At 43.6% G+C, this 15,862-nt stretch overlaps 1 protein-coding gene across 1 annotated transcript; it reads right to left on the bottom strand.

Moving 5' to 3' along the window:
* Positions 1–1,138: 1,138 nt before the first annotated feature.
* LOC132818046 (EEF1A lysine methyltransferase 3-like) lies at positions 1,139–15,821 on the bottom strand. Its single transcript, XM_060828654.1, has 3 exons — positions 15,651–15,821; positions 14,551–14,662; positions 1,139–1,542 (listed from the first exon to the last, which is right to left on the bottom strand). Exons 1-3 carry the CDS (start codon positions 15,819–15,821, stop codon positions 1,139–1,141), a joined length of 687 nt encoding a protein of 228 aa, XP_060684637.1.
* Positions 15,822–15,862: the final 41 nt, after the last annotated feature.

The following is a 15,862-nucleotide window of genomic DNA, read 5'->3' as shown; positions in this document are numbered from 1 at the left end:
TTTTGTGCGATGGTACAGAAAATAAATTATGCTGATTTTAACGTCCTAGAACAGTAAATTCTTTGGGGAATTAGCTTTCACAGGTTGGAATACCAATTAAGTAACTGTGGAATTTAATGCATAATTAGTACGTAATTGCAGAGTTTACATAGAATGTAACTAGACCAGTGTGCACAGTTGGCAATATGATAAATATATGTTGCCTCTTTATATAATTGAGTTAGTTAGTTAGCCTGTAAACCTTGCACTTGTGTAGAAAAAAATAATCTTTTGCCGACAGCTGGAGTCTGCGATGCGCCTTTCGAAGGAAGCGTTAGGTGAAGGCTTATCCTAGACACTAACTTTGAATCCTGGGAGAAGATCGCTGCACCTGACCGAACTAAACTGAAAAGGGTGCAGCCTCTTTTGAAAGTAAGTGCAGAGAGGAGCAGAGAGGAATGAAAGGAGAAGAAATTGCAGTTGCAAACCGACCTTAGCAGTCAGTTACTTACCACTGGAACCCAGCCAAACACCCCAGAGAGGTTAACATGGTCATCGCTGCCTCAAAGGATGAGCAAGATTAGCAGCGTGACCCCTCCCCCACTCCCCTGCCCAAGATGAAGTAATATGCTCCCTCCACAGTTCATTTCACTTGATTTTGTACATTTCTTTCTACGATGATTTGGAGTGAAACAAGCACAAATAACAACATCTATTTCACCCGCAGTTTAACATCGAGATCTAGAGATAAAATTAACAAAGCTAAGCAATTTCTTAAACACTTATATTTGCGAATCAATCCAACCTTTGCTAATTTGATTTGTCAGTCTAAAGCAATGTACATATACTAATTGAATTTACATATACAACAAAGTTAATATGCTTCACGATCCTCTTTATTTGTTTGTCACGTAAACAAAATCTATGCTATGCTAAAGAAAACATTCTTAACGTTAATTATCGAGATTTTTCTCAGACAGGAACAGAAATGGTGGAAGGCCGATCCTGCCTGGTTTTATTCATGACTGTCTCGAGCCAGCATTTAAAATTCAAACCTTCCTTTGAATGACTAATTTGTGTTTAAAAACTTGTAGCTATGACGTGCTTGATGTATTCCAGGCTATTGATGATGGTAACGGGAGCAATGTGCGGGCTTGTCCTATTTGTTACAGTCTAGAGAACCAAGTTTGGTCATTTTGTAGACAGCGATGTATTTAGTCTCTAATCTGTCCACAACCTGGCAGTTGAAATAGCCAGGGAGAGTCACTTCATGGAAAGCAAGAGATCCATTCCCACTTCGAAATTCGGAAGCCAGGTAAATTGTTGTTCGTTGGCTGCAGAGATGCCTCAAAGTGTCTACAAGTGCAGTATAAGAAGATGAAGAATAGACAATATCCGACCCCAGGACGACATCGTAGTCGGTATTAAAGTTATTTAGGTCTTCACCCCAGGTCAGGGCACACACTTTTAAACGGTGCCTGCAGGCAAAAGGGACATTAATGGAGATGTTGTTGTTTATTTGCCTCAGAATTGCTGGTCGGTCTGTCATGGTAACATTTCCACCTGAGAACAAGAACATATACAAGGAGGGTTTATTCATAATATGCTCTTGATTCCATTTTGATCTCGCATTAGGTTCACCGAAACAAAATATAACCGCCTTCAATGTACGTCCATAAGAAGTTAGGAAGAGCAAGCTTTCTGACCCACTGATACTCAGACCACCTCTCCAGAAGTTGCTGACAACAGTAATGTGAAAGCAATCGACACAAAGTATATATAATATTGAGCTATCAGGTACCCAGAAATGAGATTGGTTTAAAACAAAGATTTTAAGGCCACATTTGCTTTAAAAGTATTTTAGTGCATGTTGATAGATGAGGAAATTCCAGCACTCGAATGTTTCAAACTTAATAACATGAGGTCTTCAATAAGGTGTCAGTACTTAGAGTCATAGAGATGTATAGCATGGAAACAGACCCTTAGGTCCAACTCACCCATGCCAACCAGATATCCTAAATTAACCTAGCCACATTTGTCAGCACTTGGCCCATATCTTTCCAAACTTTTCCTATTCAAATAACCATGCAGATGCCTTTTAAATTGCAATTATACCAGCCTCCACCATTTCCCTTGACAATTCATTCCATACACACACCACCCGCTGCGTGCCTCTCACCTTAAACCTATGCCCTCTAGTTCTAGACTTCCCCATCCTGGGGGGGGGGAAACCTTGACAATTTACCCTATTCCTCTCATGATATTATAAACCTCTATAAGGCTGCCCCTCAGCTTTTGATGCTCCAGGGAAAACAGTCCCAGCCTATTCAGCCTCTATCTATAGCTCAAACCCTCCAAACTTGGCAACCTCCTTGTAAATCTTTTCTGCATCTTTTCAAGTTTCACAACATCTTTCCAATAGAAGGGAGACCAGAATTGCACACAATATTACAAAAATGGCCTAACAAATGTTCTGAACAGCCATAATATTACCACGCAACTCTTATACCTATCCTCGTATGACCTATTCTCCATTCCAGGCAACAGCCTGGTAAATCTCCTCTGCACCCTCTCCAAAGCTTCCACATCTTTCCTAAAGTGAGGCGACCAGAACTGCACACAGTACTCCAAATGTGGCCTTACCAAGGTCCTGTAGAGCTGCAACATCACCTCACGACTCTTGAATTCAATCCCTCCTCTAGTGAATGCTAATTCACCATAGGCCTTCTTACAAGCTCTATCCACCTGAGTGGCAACTTTCAAAGAGCTATAAACATATACCCCAAGATCCCTCTGCTCCTCCACCTTACTAAGAACCCTACCGTTAACCCTGTATTCCGCATTCTTATTTGTCCTTCCAAAATGGACAACCTCACACTTGACAGGGTTGAATTCCATCTGCCACTCCTCAGCCCAGCTCTGCATCATATCTAAGTCCCTTTGCAGCTGACAACAGCCCTCGTCACTATCCACAACTCCACCTATCTTCGGATCATCTGAAAATTTACTGACCCACCCTTCGACTCCCTCTTCCAAGTCATTAATGAAAATTACAAACAGCAGAGGACCCAGAACTGATCCCTGCGGAACTCCACTTGTAACTGGGCTCCAGGCTGAATATTTCATCTACCACCACTCTCTGCCTTTGACTGGTTAGCCAGTTCTCTATCCAACTGGCCAAATTTCCCACTATCCCATGCCTCCTGACTTTCCGCATAAGCCTACCATGGGGAACCTTATCAAATGCCTTACTAAAATCCATGTACACTACATCCACTCCTCTACCCTCATCCACATACTTGGTCACCTCCTCAAAGAATTCAATAAGACTTGTAAGGCAAGACCTACCCCTCACCAATCCGTGCTCGCTGTCCCTAATCAAACAGCGTCTTTCCAGATACTCATAAATCCTATCCCTCAGTACCCTTTCCATTACTTTGCCTACCACCGAAGTAAGACTAATTGGCCTGTAATTCCCAGGGTTATCTCTATTCCCTTTTTTGAACAGAGGCACAACATTCGCCACTCTCCAGTTCCCTGGTACCACCCCCGTTGATAGTGAAGACAAAAAGATCATGGCCAATGGCTCTGCAATTTCCTCTTTTGCTTCCCACATAATCCTAGGATATATCCCTTTAGGCCCAGGGAACTTGTCTATCCTCAAGTTTTTCAAAATGCCCAAGACATCTTCCTTCCTAACAAGTATCTCCTATAGTTTACCAGTCCGTTTCATACTCTCCTTTTCAACAGTAGAGTCCCTCTCATTTGTAAATACTGAAGAAAAGTACTCATTCAAGTCCTCTCCTATCTCTTCCGACTCAATACACAGTCTCCCACTAATGTCTTTGATCGGACCTACCCTCATTCTCGTCATTCTCATGTTTCTCACATACGCATAAAAGGCCTTAGGGTTATCCATGATCCTACCCGCCCAAGATTTTTCATGCCCTGTCTTAGCTCTCCTATTACCTTTCTTCAGCTCCCTCCTGGCTATCCTGTATCCCTCCAATGCTCTGTCTGAACCTTGTTTCCTCAACCTTATGTAAGCCTCCTTCTTCCTCCTTACAAGACATTCAACCTTCCTCGTCAACCAAGGTTCCCTCACACGACCATCTCTTTACTGCCTGACAGGTGCATACATATCAAGGACATGTTGTATCTGTTCCTTGATAAAGTTCCACATTTCAATGACATCCTTCCCTGACAGCCTATGCTCCCAACTTATGCTCCTCAGATCCTGTCTTGCAGCATCATATTTACCCTTCCCCCAATTGTAAAACCTACCCTGTTGCATGCACCTATCTCTCTCCATAACCAAGGTGAAAGTCACAGAATTGTGGTCACCATCACCAAACTGCTCACCCACTAACAAGCCCATCACTTGTTCCGGTTCATTACCGAGCACCAAACCAATATGGCCTCCCCTCTGGTTGGACAATCTACATATGGAGTTAGAAAAGCTTCCTGGACACACTGCACAAACACTGCCCCGTCCAATCTACTTGATCTAAACAGCTTCCAATCAATATTTGGGAAGTTGAAATCGCCCATGACTACTACCCTGTGGCTTCTGCACCTTTTCAAAATCTGTTTCCCAATCTGTTTCTTCACATCTCTGCTGCTATTGGGGGGCCTATAGTAAACACCCAACAAGGTGACTGCTCCTTTCCTATTTCTGACTTCAGCCCATACTGCCTCCAAAGGCAGATCCCCTCGAACTGCCTTTCTGCAGCCATTATACCATTTCTAATTAACAACACCACACCCCCTCCTTTTTTACCACCCTCCCTAAGCTTACTGAAACATCTGTAACCAGGAACCTCCAACAACCATCCCTGTCACTCTTCTATTCATGTTTCCGTGATGGCCACAACATCGTAGTCCCAAGTACGAATCCAAGCCTTAAGTTCACCCACCTTATTTCTGATACTTCTTGCATTGAAGTATACACACTTGAGCCCATCTCTGTGTCCACAAGTATTCCCTGTCAGTGCTATCTTCTCCACAGCCTCCCTACATTCTTGGACATCCTGAAGAACAGCTAACCTACTTGCTGGACTATAGGTCTGGATCCCATCCCCCTGCCAAATTAGTTTAACCCCCCCCCCTTCCCGAAGAGTGCTAGCAAACCTACCTCCCAGGATATTGGTGCCCTTCTGGTTCAGGTGCAACCCATCCTGCTTGTACAGGTCCCACCTTCCCCAGAATGCAGTCCAATTGTCCAAATACCTGAAGCCCTCCCTCCTACATCATCCTTGCAGCCACGTGTTCAACTGCACTCTCTCCCTATTCCTTGCCTCACTGTCACGTGGCACTGGCAACAACCCAGAGATGACACCTCTGTCCGTCCTAGCTTTTAGCTTCCAGCCTAACTCTCTGAGCTCCTGAATGACCTCCCCACCCCTCTTCCTACCTGTGTCGTTGGTGCCAATGTGCACCACGACTTCTGGTTGCACACCCTCCCCCTTAAGGATTCTGAAGACACAGTCTAAGACATCTCGGACCCAGGCACCCGGGAGGCAACAAACCATCCGAGAGTCTCACCCGTGTCCACAGAACCGCTTGTCTGTCCCACTAACTATAGAGTCTCCTATAACTAGCGCTCTCCTCCTCCCCCCCTTTCCCTTCTGAGCCTCAGAGCCGGACCTCGTGCCAGAGACCCGGCCACTGCAGCTTACCCCTGCTAGGCCATCCTCCCCAACAGTATCCAAAGTGGTATACTTATTGTTGAGGGGAACGACCACAGGGGATCCCTGCACTGCCTGCTTCCTCCCCTTCCCACCTCGAACTGTTACCCAGCTACCTCTGTTCTCTGGCGTAACTATATTCCTGCAGCTTCTATCTTTCATCCTCTCAGCCTCTCGAATAATTCTCAGTTCTTCCAACTCCAGCTCCAGTTCCCTAACGCAGACTATGAGGAGCTGGAGCTGGATATACTTCCGGCAGCTGAAATTGGCAGGAGCATCGGTGGTTACCCCTACCTCAAACATCCTGCAGGAGGAACATTCCACTGCCTGCGCTGCCATAACTCTACACTTAGTCTCCAAAACAAGAACACTAAGTATCTTACCTTTTTTTTTAGGTTAGAGGAGAAGGGAGGGTGGGAAACACTACACGTGTAGTGTCTCATGTTCCTTCTCCACTCAAATATCAATCACTTACCTTCCCGACCAGCTCCGCGCCCCGACCCCACTTCCATCCAACTCCCGCCGTTCTCCACTACACCTCCCACGTTCAGATCCAAATCATTTACATAAATAATAAAAAGCAGTGGACCCAGCACCAATCCTTGTGGCAAACCACTGGTCACAGTCTGAAAAGCAACCCTTCACTTCTCACCTCTGTTTCTATCTTCCAGCAAGTTCTGTATTCAAATGGTGAGTTGACCCTGTATTCCATGTGATCTAACCTTGCTAACCACAAGGAACCTTGTTGAATGCGTTACTGACATCCATATAGATCACATCCACTATTCTGCCATTATCAATCCTCTTCATTACTTGAAAAAACTCAATCAAGTTTGTGAGACATGACTCCCCATGCACAAAGCTATGTTGACTATCCCTAACCAGTCCTTAAGTTGACATGGAGCTGGAACTGGATGAGATACATTGAGGGATACTGAAAGCAGTGAGAGTGCAAATTGCTGAGTCTTCCTGAAATTCATGGGCAGTGCCATTCATTCTGGATAATTGCAAGTAAGAAAGAGAGGGCAAGAATAAGCCAAGCAACTACAGGTCAGTAAGTTTAATTTCTAGACTGAGAAAATAATTAGTAAAAATAAATTGAGATAGAATTAAAGACGTTGTGTTCGATTCGAGTTTGATTTATTGTTATCCTGTGCCAAAGTACAGTGAAAAGTGTTATTTTGCATGCTATACAAGCAGATCGTAATGTACAAAATGTATCAGGCTAGTTGAAGAGTGTATAGAATGCAATATTACAAACACACAGGAGGTGCACAGAGAGAGAGAGAGAGAGAGAGATCAACACTAAAATTTAAGCAGCCCATTCAAACATCTGACAACAGTAGGGAAGAAGCACTGGTCAAACTTTTATATCTTCTGCCCAATGGAAGAGGGTGGAAGAGAGTATAACTGGAGTGGTTTTATATTGATTGCTTTCCAAGACAGCAGGCAAGTACAGATGGAGTCAATAGATGGAAGGCTGGCTTAAGTGATGAACTGGGCTGTATTCACGACTGTCTGTAGTTTCATGCACTCTGAGGAAGTGCAGTTGCCATATCACACTGTGGTGCATTCAGATAGATGGTCTCCCTTGTGCATCTATAAAAATTGGTAAGAGTCTTTGTGGATATGCCAAATTTCTTAGCTTCCTGAGGAAGTAGATGCATTGTTCTGCTTTCTTGACCATCATACCAATGTCGATGGACCAGGACAGATTATTGGTGGTCATCACTCCCAAAACTTGATACCCTTCTTCAGCATCACAGAATCCCTTTCAGTGTGGAAACAGGCCATTCGGCCCAACATGTCCACACCGATCCTCCGAGAGTACCCCACTTACACCCATTCCTCCACATTCACCGCTAACTAATGCACCTAACCTACACATCCCTGAACACTATCGACAATTTAGCATGGCCAACTCACCTAACCTGCACATCTTTAGATTGTGGGAGGAAACCAGGGCACCTGGAGGAAACCCGTGCAGACACGGGAGAACATGCAGACTCCACACAGGCAGTCACCAAAGGCTGGAATCGAACCCGAGTCCCTGGCACTGTGAGGCAGCAGTGCTAATCACTGAGCCACTGTGCCACTCATCATTGATGCAGACAGGGGCATGCACTCCACTCTGCTTCCTGAAGTCAATGTCCAAATCCTTCATTTTGCTGATGTTTTTAAATCTATGCTGCTAATCATTCAATCTCTTTCCTGTACTCTGTCTCATCATTCAGTTCCAAACTTAACAGTCCCAACCTCCAACCTCATAGTCAGAGAACCTTGCACTGCTTGATTCTATCTCCTACTGAAGGTTCACAAACCTGACTTCCCCAGTCAACCCATTGTCTCAGCCTCCTCCTGTCCCACTGAACCCATTTCTGCATTCCTTGACACCACCCAGCCCGCACCCCCCCCCCCCCACCCCCTTAGTGTAGCAAATACCCACCTATGTTCAGGGCACCACCCATGCCCTTCACTTCATCCAAGACTTTTGTTTCCTCAGCTCCCTACACCGTATCTTCACCATGTACATCCAGTCCCTGCACACATCTATTCACTACGATGAAGGCCTTCAAGCCCTGCATTTCACCCTCTTGCACCAGCACAATCAGTACCCTTCCACTGACACCCTCATCTACATGTCTGAACTGGTCCTCACCCTTAACAACTTCTTCAAATCTTCCCATTTCCTCCAAACCAAACAGGCAGCCATGGACACGTGCATCGTCCCCAGCTATGCTTTTTCAGGTACATGGAACAGTCCATCTTTACACTGGTTCCACCCCCCACCTGTTCCTCTGCTACATCAATTGGTGCTACCATGTGCTCCCACTGGAAGGTTGAACAGTTCATCAACTTCACGTCTTTCACCCCGACCTCAAATTCACCTAGACCATCTCAGACATGTCCCTCCCATTCCTGGACCACTCCACCTCCACCTCAAGTGACCGACTAACCATGGACATCTACTACAAACCCACCGACTTCGACAACTACCTGCCCTATACTTCCTCCCACCCGCCTCTTGTAAAAATATCATCCCTTATTCCCAATTCCTCAGCTTCCTCTGCATCTGTTCTCAGGATGACCAATTCTACCATAGAAAATTGTAAATGGCCTCCTTCTTCAAAGACTGAAATTTCCCCTCCCAAGTGGTCAATGATGTCTTCCAGTGCATCTCCTCCACTTCCTACACCTCTGCCCTTGAATATCACCCCTTCAAATGCAACAAGGACAGAACCCAAACCCCACCCCCAATGTCCTTACCTTCCATCCCACCAACTTCCATATATATTGCATCATCATTCGCCACTTCCACCAGCTATAAACAGACCCCACCATTAGGGATATAATTCTCTCCCACCCCTATCAGTATCTTGGAGAGACTATTCCCTCCATGACTCCCTTGCCAGATCCACAACCCCCACCAGGCCACATCGCACTCCCAGCACCTTCCACTGACAACACTAGAAGTGCGAAGTCTACGCCTACACCTCCCCCTCACCTCTGTCCAAGGTGTCAAAGGATTCTTTCACATCCATCAGAGATTCACCTGCACTTCCACAAATGTCATCTACTGTATCTGTTGCACCTGATTGTGGTCTCCTCCACATCAGGGAGACAGGACGCCAACTTGTGGATGGTTTCAGAGAACACCTCTGGGACATCTGCACCAACCAACCCCACCACCCCATGGATGAACACATAAGACCCCCTCCCACTCCATAAGGACATGCAGGTCCTGGATCTCCTCCATCGCCAAATCCTAACCACCCGACACCTGGAGGTAGAACACCTCATCTTCCACCTCGGAACCCTGCATCACACAAGATTAATGTGGATTTCACCAGTTTCCTCATTTCCCCTTCCCCACCTTATCCCAAGCCTCCAACTCAGCACTGCCTCTTGACCTGCCCATCATCTTTCCCAACTATCCATTGCACCCTCATCTTTGACCTATCACCTTCTCCCCCATGTTTATCTACCTATTGCATCCTCAGCTACCTTTCCACAGCTTTACGCCTCTCCCATTTATCTCTCAGCCCTCCTGGCCCACATGCCTCATTCCTGATGAACAGTTGATACCCAAAATGTCAATTCTCCTGATCCTCAGATGCTGCCTGACCTGCTGTGCTTTTCCAGCCTTACACTCTTGACTCTGCCTCATCATTGTTCTGACCTATAATGGTATCATCAACAAATGTGTAAAGGGAGTTCAGGCAGACTTGGATCACACATTCGTGAATGTTTAAATAGTATAATAAGAGGCTGAGTATAGAGTCTTGTAGAGCAGTAGTGCTGAGGATTATCATGGAGGAGGTGTTGTTATGTCTTCTTACTGATTACAATGTATGGGTCAGGAGGTCAAAGATCCAGTTACAGAAGGGGGAGCTGAGACCAAGGTCTCACAGTTCAGAGACGAATTTGATTGAAATTATGGTGTTGAAGGTATATCTGTAGTCAATAAGTAAGACCTGACATAGGTGTCATTATTGTCATGATATTCCATAGATGAGTGTAGGACCAGAGAGATGGCATCTGCCATTGACCTGTTGCAATGTTAGACAAATTACAAAAGATCAAGGCAACATAGGAGGCTAGAGTTGATGTGAGCCATGACTAATCTCTCAAAGCACTTCATAATTATGGAGGTTAGTAACACTGGGCAATAGTCATTGGGGTATATTGCATGAATTTTCTTTGGCACTGGGATGATGGTGGTCTTCTTAGAGCAGGTAGGGATTTCAGCTCATAGTAAGGAGCATTTAAAGATGTTAGCAAATACTCCTGCCAGCTAATCCACATAACATTCATATAGATAAATCCAGATTAATGAAGGAGGGAGAGAATGGATGTATTAAAGGAAATTGTGATTAACTAAATTGTTTGACTTTTTTGAGGGGGAACAGGGAGGGTTGATGAGGGTCCTACTGCCAATTGTGTGTGCACTGACTGTAAAAATAATTTGATGCAGTGCAGTACACACTGTGAGACCTATGAGCAGAATTAGAGCTGTGGAATGAAATCAATAGTAGAAATGGAGGTACAGTATTGACTCAGTGATTTGAAAAATTCCTATAATTTTGCTGAAGACTTGTGTTGAAGAACCTATCACCTGCCAGCTTACCAACAGATCCACACTCCCCACCCACCCCCCAACACACACACACACACCGAGCCAAGCTGTTATTAGCTTGACAATATCCAAACATGCCCAGTAATGTCTTCTACACAAAACAAAACCTGTGTCCAACCAATAATAGTCACTCCATTGGTCCACTTTCAATCATCAGTAAAGCAATAATCTGCTCATTGATGCTAAACATGGGTTCTGTTAAGGCTAGTCAGTTCCTAACCTCTTTACATCCTTTGTTCAGTTGGACCAAACTGCTGAATTCCAGAAGTGATTTGCATATAATTGCACTTGATATTAAGGCCACACATGATGGAATGTGGCATCAAGTAACCCTGGAAAAGCTGGAATCAATAGGAATCCAGAGGAAAGCTTTTCTCTTGTTTTGAGTAATACCTGGTGTAACGGAAGATGATTCTGTTTGTTGAAGGACCACCATCTCAGTTCAAGGATATCTGTCAGATGTTCTTCAAGATTATGTCCTAGGTTTAACCATCTACGGTTGATGGAACAATGACATTCCCTCTATCATAAGGTCAGAATTGGAGATGGCCACTGATGATTGCACAGTATTGAGCATCTGCAATACTGCCTAACTCTCCAAAGACTGAAGCAGTTCATATCCAAAATCTTGCAAAATCTGGACAATATCCTGGCATGGACTGACAAATGGCAAGCAACATTTAAACCACAGAAGTGTCAGGCAATAACAATTTCCAACAAGAAAGAATCTAACCATCGCCCCTTGACAGTCAATGACATTACCAAATCGGAATACTCTACCATCAACATCCTGAAGGATGCCTTTGACCAGAAAATGCATGGGATTAGCCATATAGATACTGTAAGTACAAGAGCAGGTATCTTGCAGTGAGCAACTAACCTTATCAAAAGAGCCTGTGGTCTACCTACGAGACACAAGTTTGGAGTGTGATGGTATACTCCCAACTGCTTGGATAAGTATAGTTTCATGAGGCTGGAATTGAATCTGAAGTATAGTTCCAACAAAACTCAAGAAGCTTGACACCATCCAGCATGAAAAAGCCTGCACGATTGGCACCAGATATCCAATCCCTACATTATTCAGTAGCATTAGTGGGTACCAACCATAAGATGAACTACAGAAATTCATCAAAACCTTTTAAACTTCATCATAGATACCCACCGCAACCTCTGGCATTAAATACATGGAAGCATCACTACTTACAAGATCCCACCACACTCCTAACCATTCCATTTAAAATATATCATCATTCCTTCCGTGTTTCTAGATCAAAATCCAGGAATTCCCTTCCTCGCATCATTCTGGCTCCACCTAAAACAAATCATCTATAGTGAATCAAGAAGGGAGCTTACCACCACTCTCTCCATGGCAATAAATAATGGCCCAGCCAGGGATGGCTGCAACTCATGAATGAATAGACAAAAAAAAATACACACAGGCAAGATCACATTTGGAATGCCCAAATGACAATTAAATGGCCAGTGCAAATCTTCCCTGGAATTAGCATCATTATATTCAGGATTATCAGGATACTGTTGTCCAATTGTAGAATCTCATCTCGCATTGTTTCCTTTGTAAGCACGAGCTCATTGGTAAATCTCAATATCTTGCTTGCAGTAAATAGTTGAATTGACATGGTGATTGATATGATCAACCAGTCTTTGGGATGTATGACCTACATTATTGGGGGTATTCTCCATCATAAAGATTCTGCCAAATAGAGTTAACTTGCTAACCAGTCAGCACTCTCCTTTCAAGCAGTATAAATGTTGGTTCCAATATGAATTTGCATTCTGATGCAATGTCTAGATGTATGCAAAACAAACTTTTGAACAAAATGTGTATTTTTGTCAGCAATTCCCAAATATTTAATTGGAGGAACTCTCCACTCGTGCAATGCTCAATTTATTTTTACAAAAACAGCCTGGTAATTCTGCAGTGGTTAAGGAGCCAAGTGAAGTGGTGGTAAGGTGCAGTTGGGTGTCATCAGCATGCATGTACAAATTAATGCCATATTTTGGATAGTATTAGTGAGTCTGTATGTCAATAGAAAACAGAAGGAATTAAGAATAGACCCTCAGGGGACACCCAGGTTTATGCTGCAGGAACTGGAAGAAAACTCTTTGTAAATGAATAATGAAAACAAAATACTGTGTATGCTGCAAATCTGAAATCAAAAGAGGCTTGCTTGAGAAACCCAACAGATCTGGCAGCATCTGTGGAGAGAGAAACAGAGTTAATGTTTTGACTCCAGCATGATTTTTATTTGAAGCTGAAGCAAGATGGGACAGTCAGGGATATTGTGCTGCTGAAAGGTGGCAGAGACAAGTGGAACATAGGGCTTGTGAAATGATAAGAGATGTTTAGAGATTACAATTGTAGGATAAAAGGCAAAAGGAGTGGTAATTGTTAGAGACAAAACAAGGATTAGATCCATAGTGAGTGCCAATAACACCTGTCTCCAGTTCCAAAGAACAGCTGAGACTTTTGGAATGTTACTGTTGTATTATTGTAACATGTATTCTGTCTACCACTGGATTGTTAATAATCAAACCAGGTAAGAGCAAGATGGACTGGTCAAGTGCATCAATTCTGATGACAGAACAAGAAGGACACAGAAGGATCATTTACGTTTTCTGCAGTCAATAATTTGTGGCTTTGATCAGAACAATTTTGGCAATTGACAGTAGTGGAAGCTTAATCGGAGGGATTGAACCGTGGTAGTCATGAATGATAGTTCTGAATTAGGGAGTCAAGAATGAGATACCAAATTTTGGGAGAGAAAAGGGGAATTGACAAGGAGCTAAGGTTTTTCTTTTCTGTATCTGAGGAGAGACATGAGGTTGACTGATGGAAAATAGGAGAAACTTACTAGCATTATTCTCTAACATGGGAAGTGCTGAGTGAGTTTTGGTGATGTGCAGTTTAGTGGGAATTATGGTAAAGGAAGCAGGTGGTGGGTCTAATGACAAGCGAAACTGGGAGATGAAATTAGGGTGAATATGGGAGAAACTAAAGATCACAATTCTAGGGAATGGGCATCCTAATAGGACACTTGAACTGGTAGGTCTGTGGACAAAAAGGACATGGCAGAGACCACTTATTGGATTATATTGACCGTTATGGAAAATGTAGACCTACATTCCTGGCACAACTTGAGATAAATGAAAATGAAAGAGACAGGGCAGGGGACATGATGCAGATGGTAAAGGAAGATAGGGTTAAATCATTAGATGTTAGAAGAATAAGGATTGACTTCATGAAACATCACATTGCAATGGTTTGAGCAAGTAGGTGTGGAGAAACCTCCTGTCTGGGGAATGTAGAAGACGATTCACAATTTCAGAAGGAAGGGCTGATTATTTAGGCAGGATTACGCAGTTCATTGCATGCTGAACTTTGAAATTCTGTATTCTAAAAAGTTGTAGTCTTTCAGTCATTGAGTTTATTCAAGAAAGATCTGGGTTAGACAAATGATTGCATAGTACGGTCAGTAAGAGATATGGGGTTAGTGAGGAAAAAGGAGTTGATGCACAATGCCATCCGTGATTATGTTCACTGACGTAGTACTCTCGAAGAGCCAATTGTCTGCATGCTTCCCATTTCTTACATTCTTACGTTCATCACTCAGTAATGTAAATCTCTAGCTCCCAGACCACTTTGTGATTGATATTGATGTGCCTTTTTATTTCTCCACTCGCCAGTAAAATGACCTACTTTTGCTTCAGTTCCATGATATAACTCACCTAGCAAGGTTGCTAGGATCCCCACGATTCCAGTGCCTGATCCCAGTTCAATCACTTTCTTCCCAGTAAAACTGACGTTTTCCTTTTCGAAGTACTGGCAAAGCGCAACCCCCTGAAAATAAGAGAAAAAAAAATGCTGCTCACAAGCTTCTGTCTAAGAAATGTTTGCTTGGAAGCGGACGTCCCGTTGCAAGCCAGTTTGCAGAGTAGATTAATCTCGACGAGTAGGAGAAGGCAAGGTTCTATGCGCATTTCACGAATCGCTCATTGGTTGCAATAGCATTTCGATTATCTCTGAGTAGCACCTTAAGACTGCTCAAAGCGTCATGCAGCCGTTTGAGTATATTTGACTTACTGACCATGTCAATTCGCGCAGGGCAAAATGTTTTAGAGCGACAACAGACACCTATTTCAGTCCTCTCCATTGAAGGAGTCGGCAGATAGAGTGAAACGCATAGAGTTGTGGGGTCTTACGTTCTCACTGGATGGCAGTGAGAACCTGACTTTAACGTTTATCGTGATCAGTGTCGATTACAATGCAGCATTCCTCCGCGCTGTTACTCGAGATTGCATGACTATAGTCTCCAGTAGAGATTAACTCCACGAGCCTCTGACAGAGCAGTCACAGTTCTATCACCCAGCTATGGCTGACACTGCAATAAATGAAAACTATCAGAAATTCCGCCGTGCATTCAACAAATACTTTTCAGTCCTGCTACGTGTATTTAAAACTGCGGGGTGAACTCAATTCGAAAATATAACACTCTCTGTGAATCGCACCTTCAAGGTAAGGCAGACAATTGGAACGTGCAACTCGTATTTATCCTATCATTTAAACCTCTGAATCCCATTTTAGTTTTGAAAAACGGATATGCTAGTATGTAAGAGGCATCGGTTACATTAATGCATTAAAATATGTGAAAGAAATACAATTCACATTTATAGAATGAACTACATGTAAATTATGCTTGACACCTGCAAAATGTTCAAAACTCATCTTCCTAAGATGTCAAATGATATGCAACTAAGAGTGGGTTTTTTTCGAAGTTAGCAAAATGCCGTTTCTCTTCTATTCCATTCTACAAACGCAGTTCACTCACAGCCTCCCAGACATACGAGGAGACGCCCAATTCAGCGTCCATGAATCGGACGATCTTTAAATTAAATCCGCAAAATTCGAAGTTGCTCCTGCGAATTGCAGCAGTCGGGGTGCGATTCTCACTCTCGCGAGCTTCGGAGCTACATTGCTCCCGACTCTGGGTCGTCGCCATGTTTTTTTTTCAATTTGAACTCCTGAACCCGCACACAATGG

Source organism: Hemiscyllium ocellatum, chromosome 8 (genome assembly GCF_020745735.1).
Source record: "Hemiscyllium ocellatum isolate sHemOce1 chromosome 8, sHemOce1.pat.X.cur, whole genome shotgun sequence".
Taxonomy (NCBI): Eukaryota; Metazoa; Chordata; class Chondrichthyes; order Orectolobiformes; family Hemiscylliidae; genus Hemiscyllium; species Hemiscyllium ocellatum.
The sequence above is the reverse complement of the archived record's forward strand: the minus strand, read 5'-3'. Positions and strand labels throughout refer to the sequence as shown.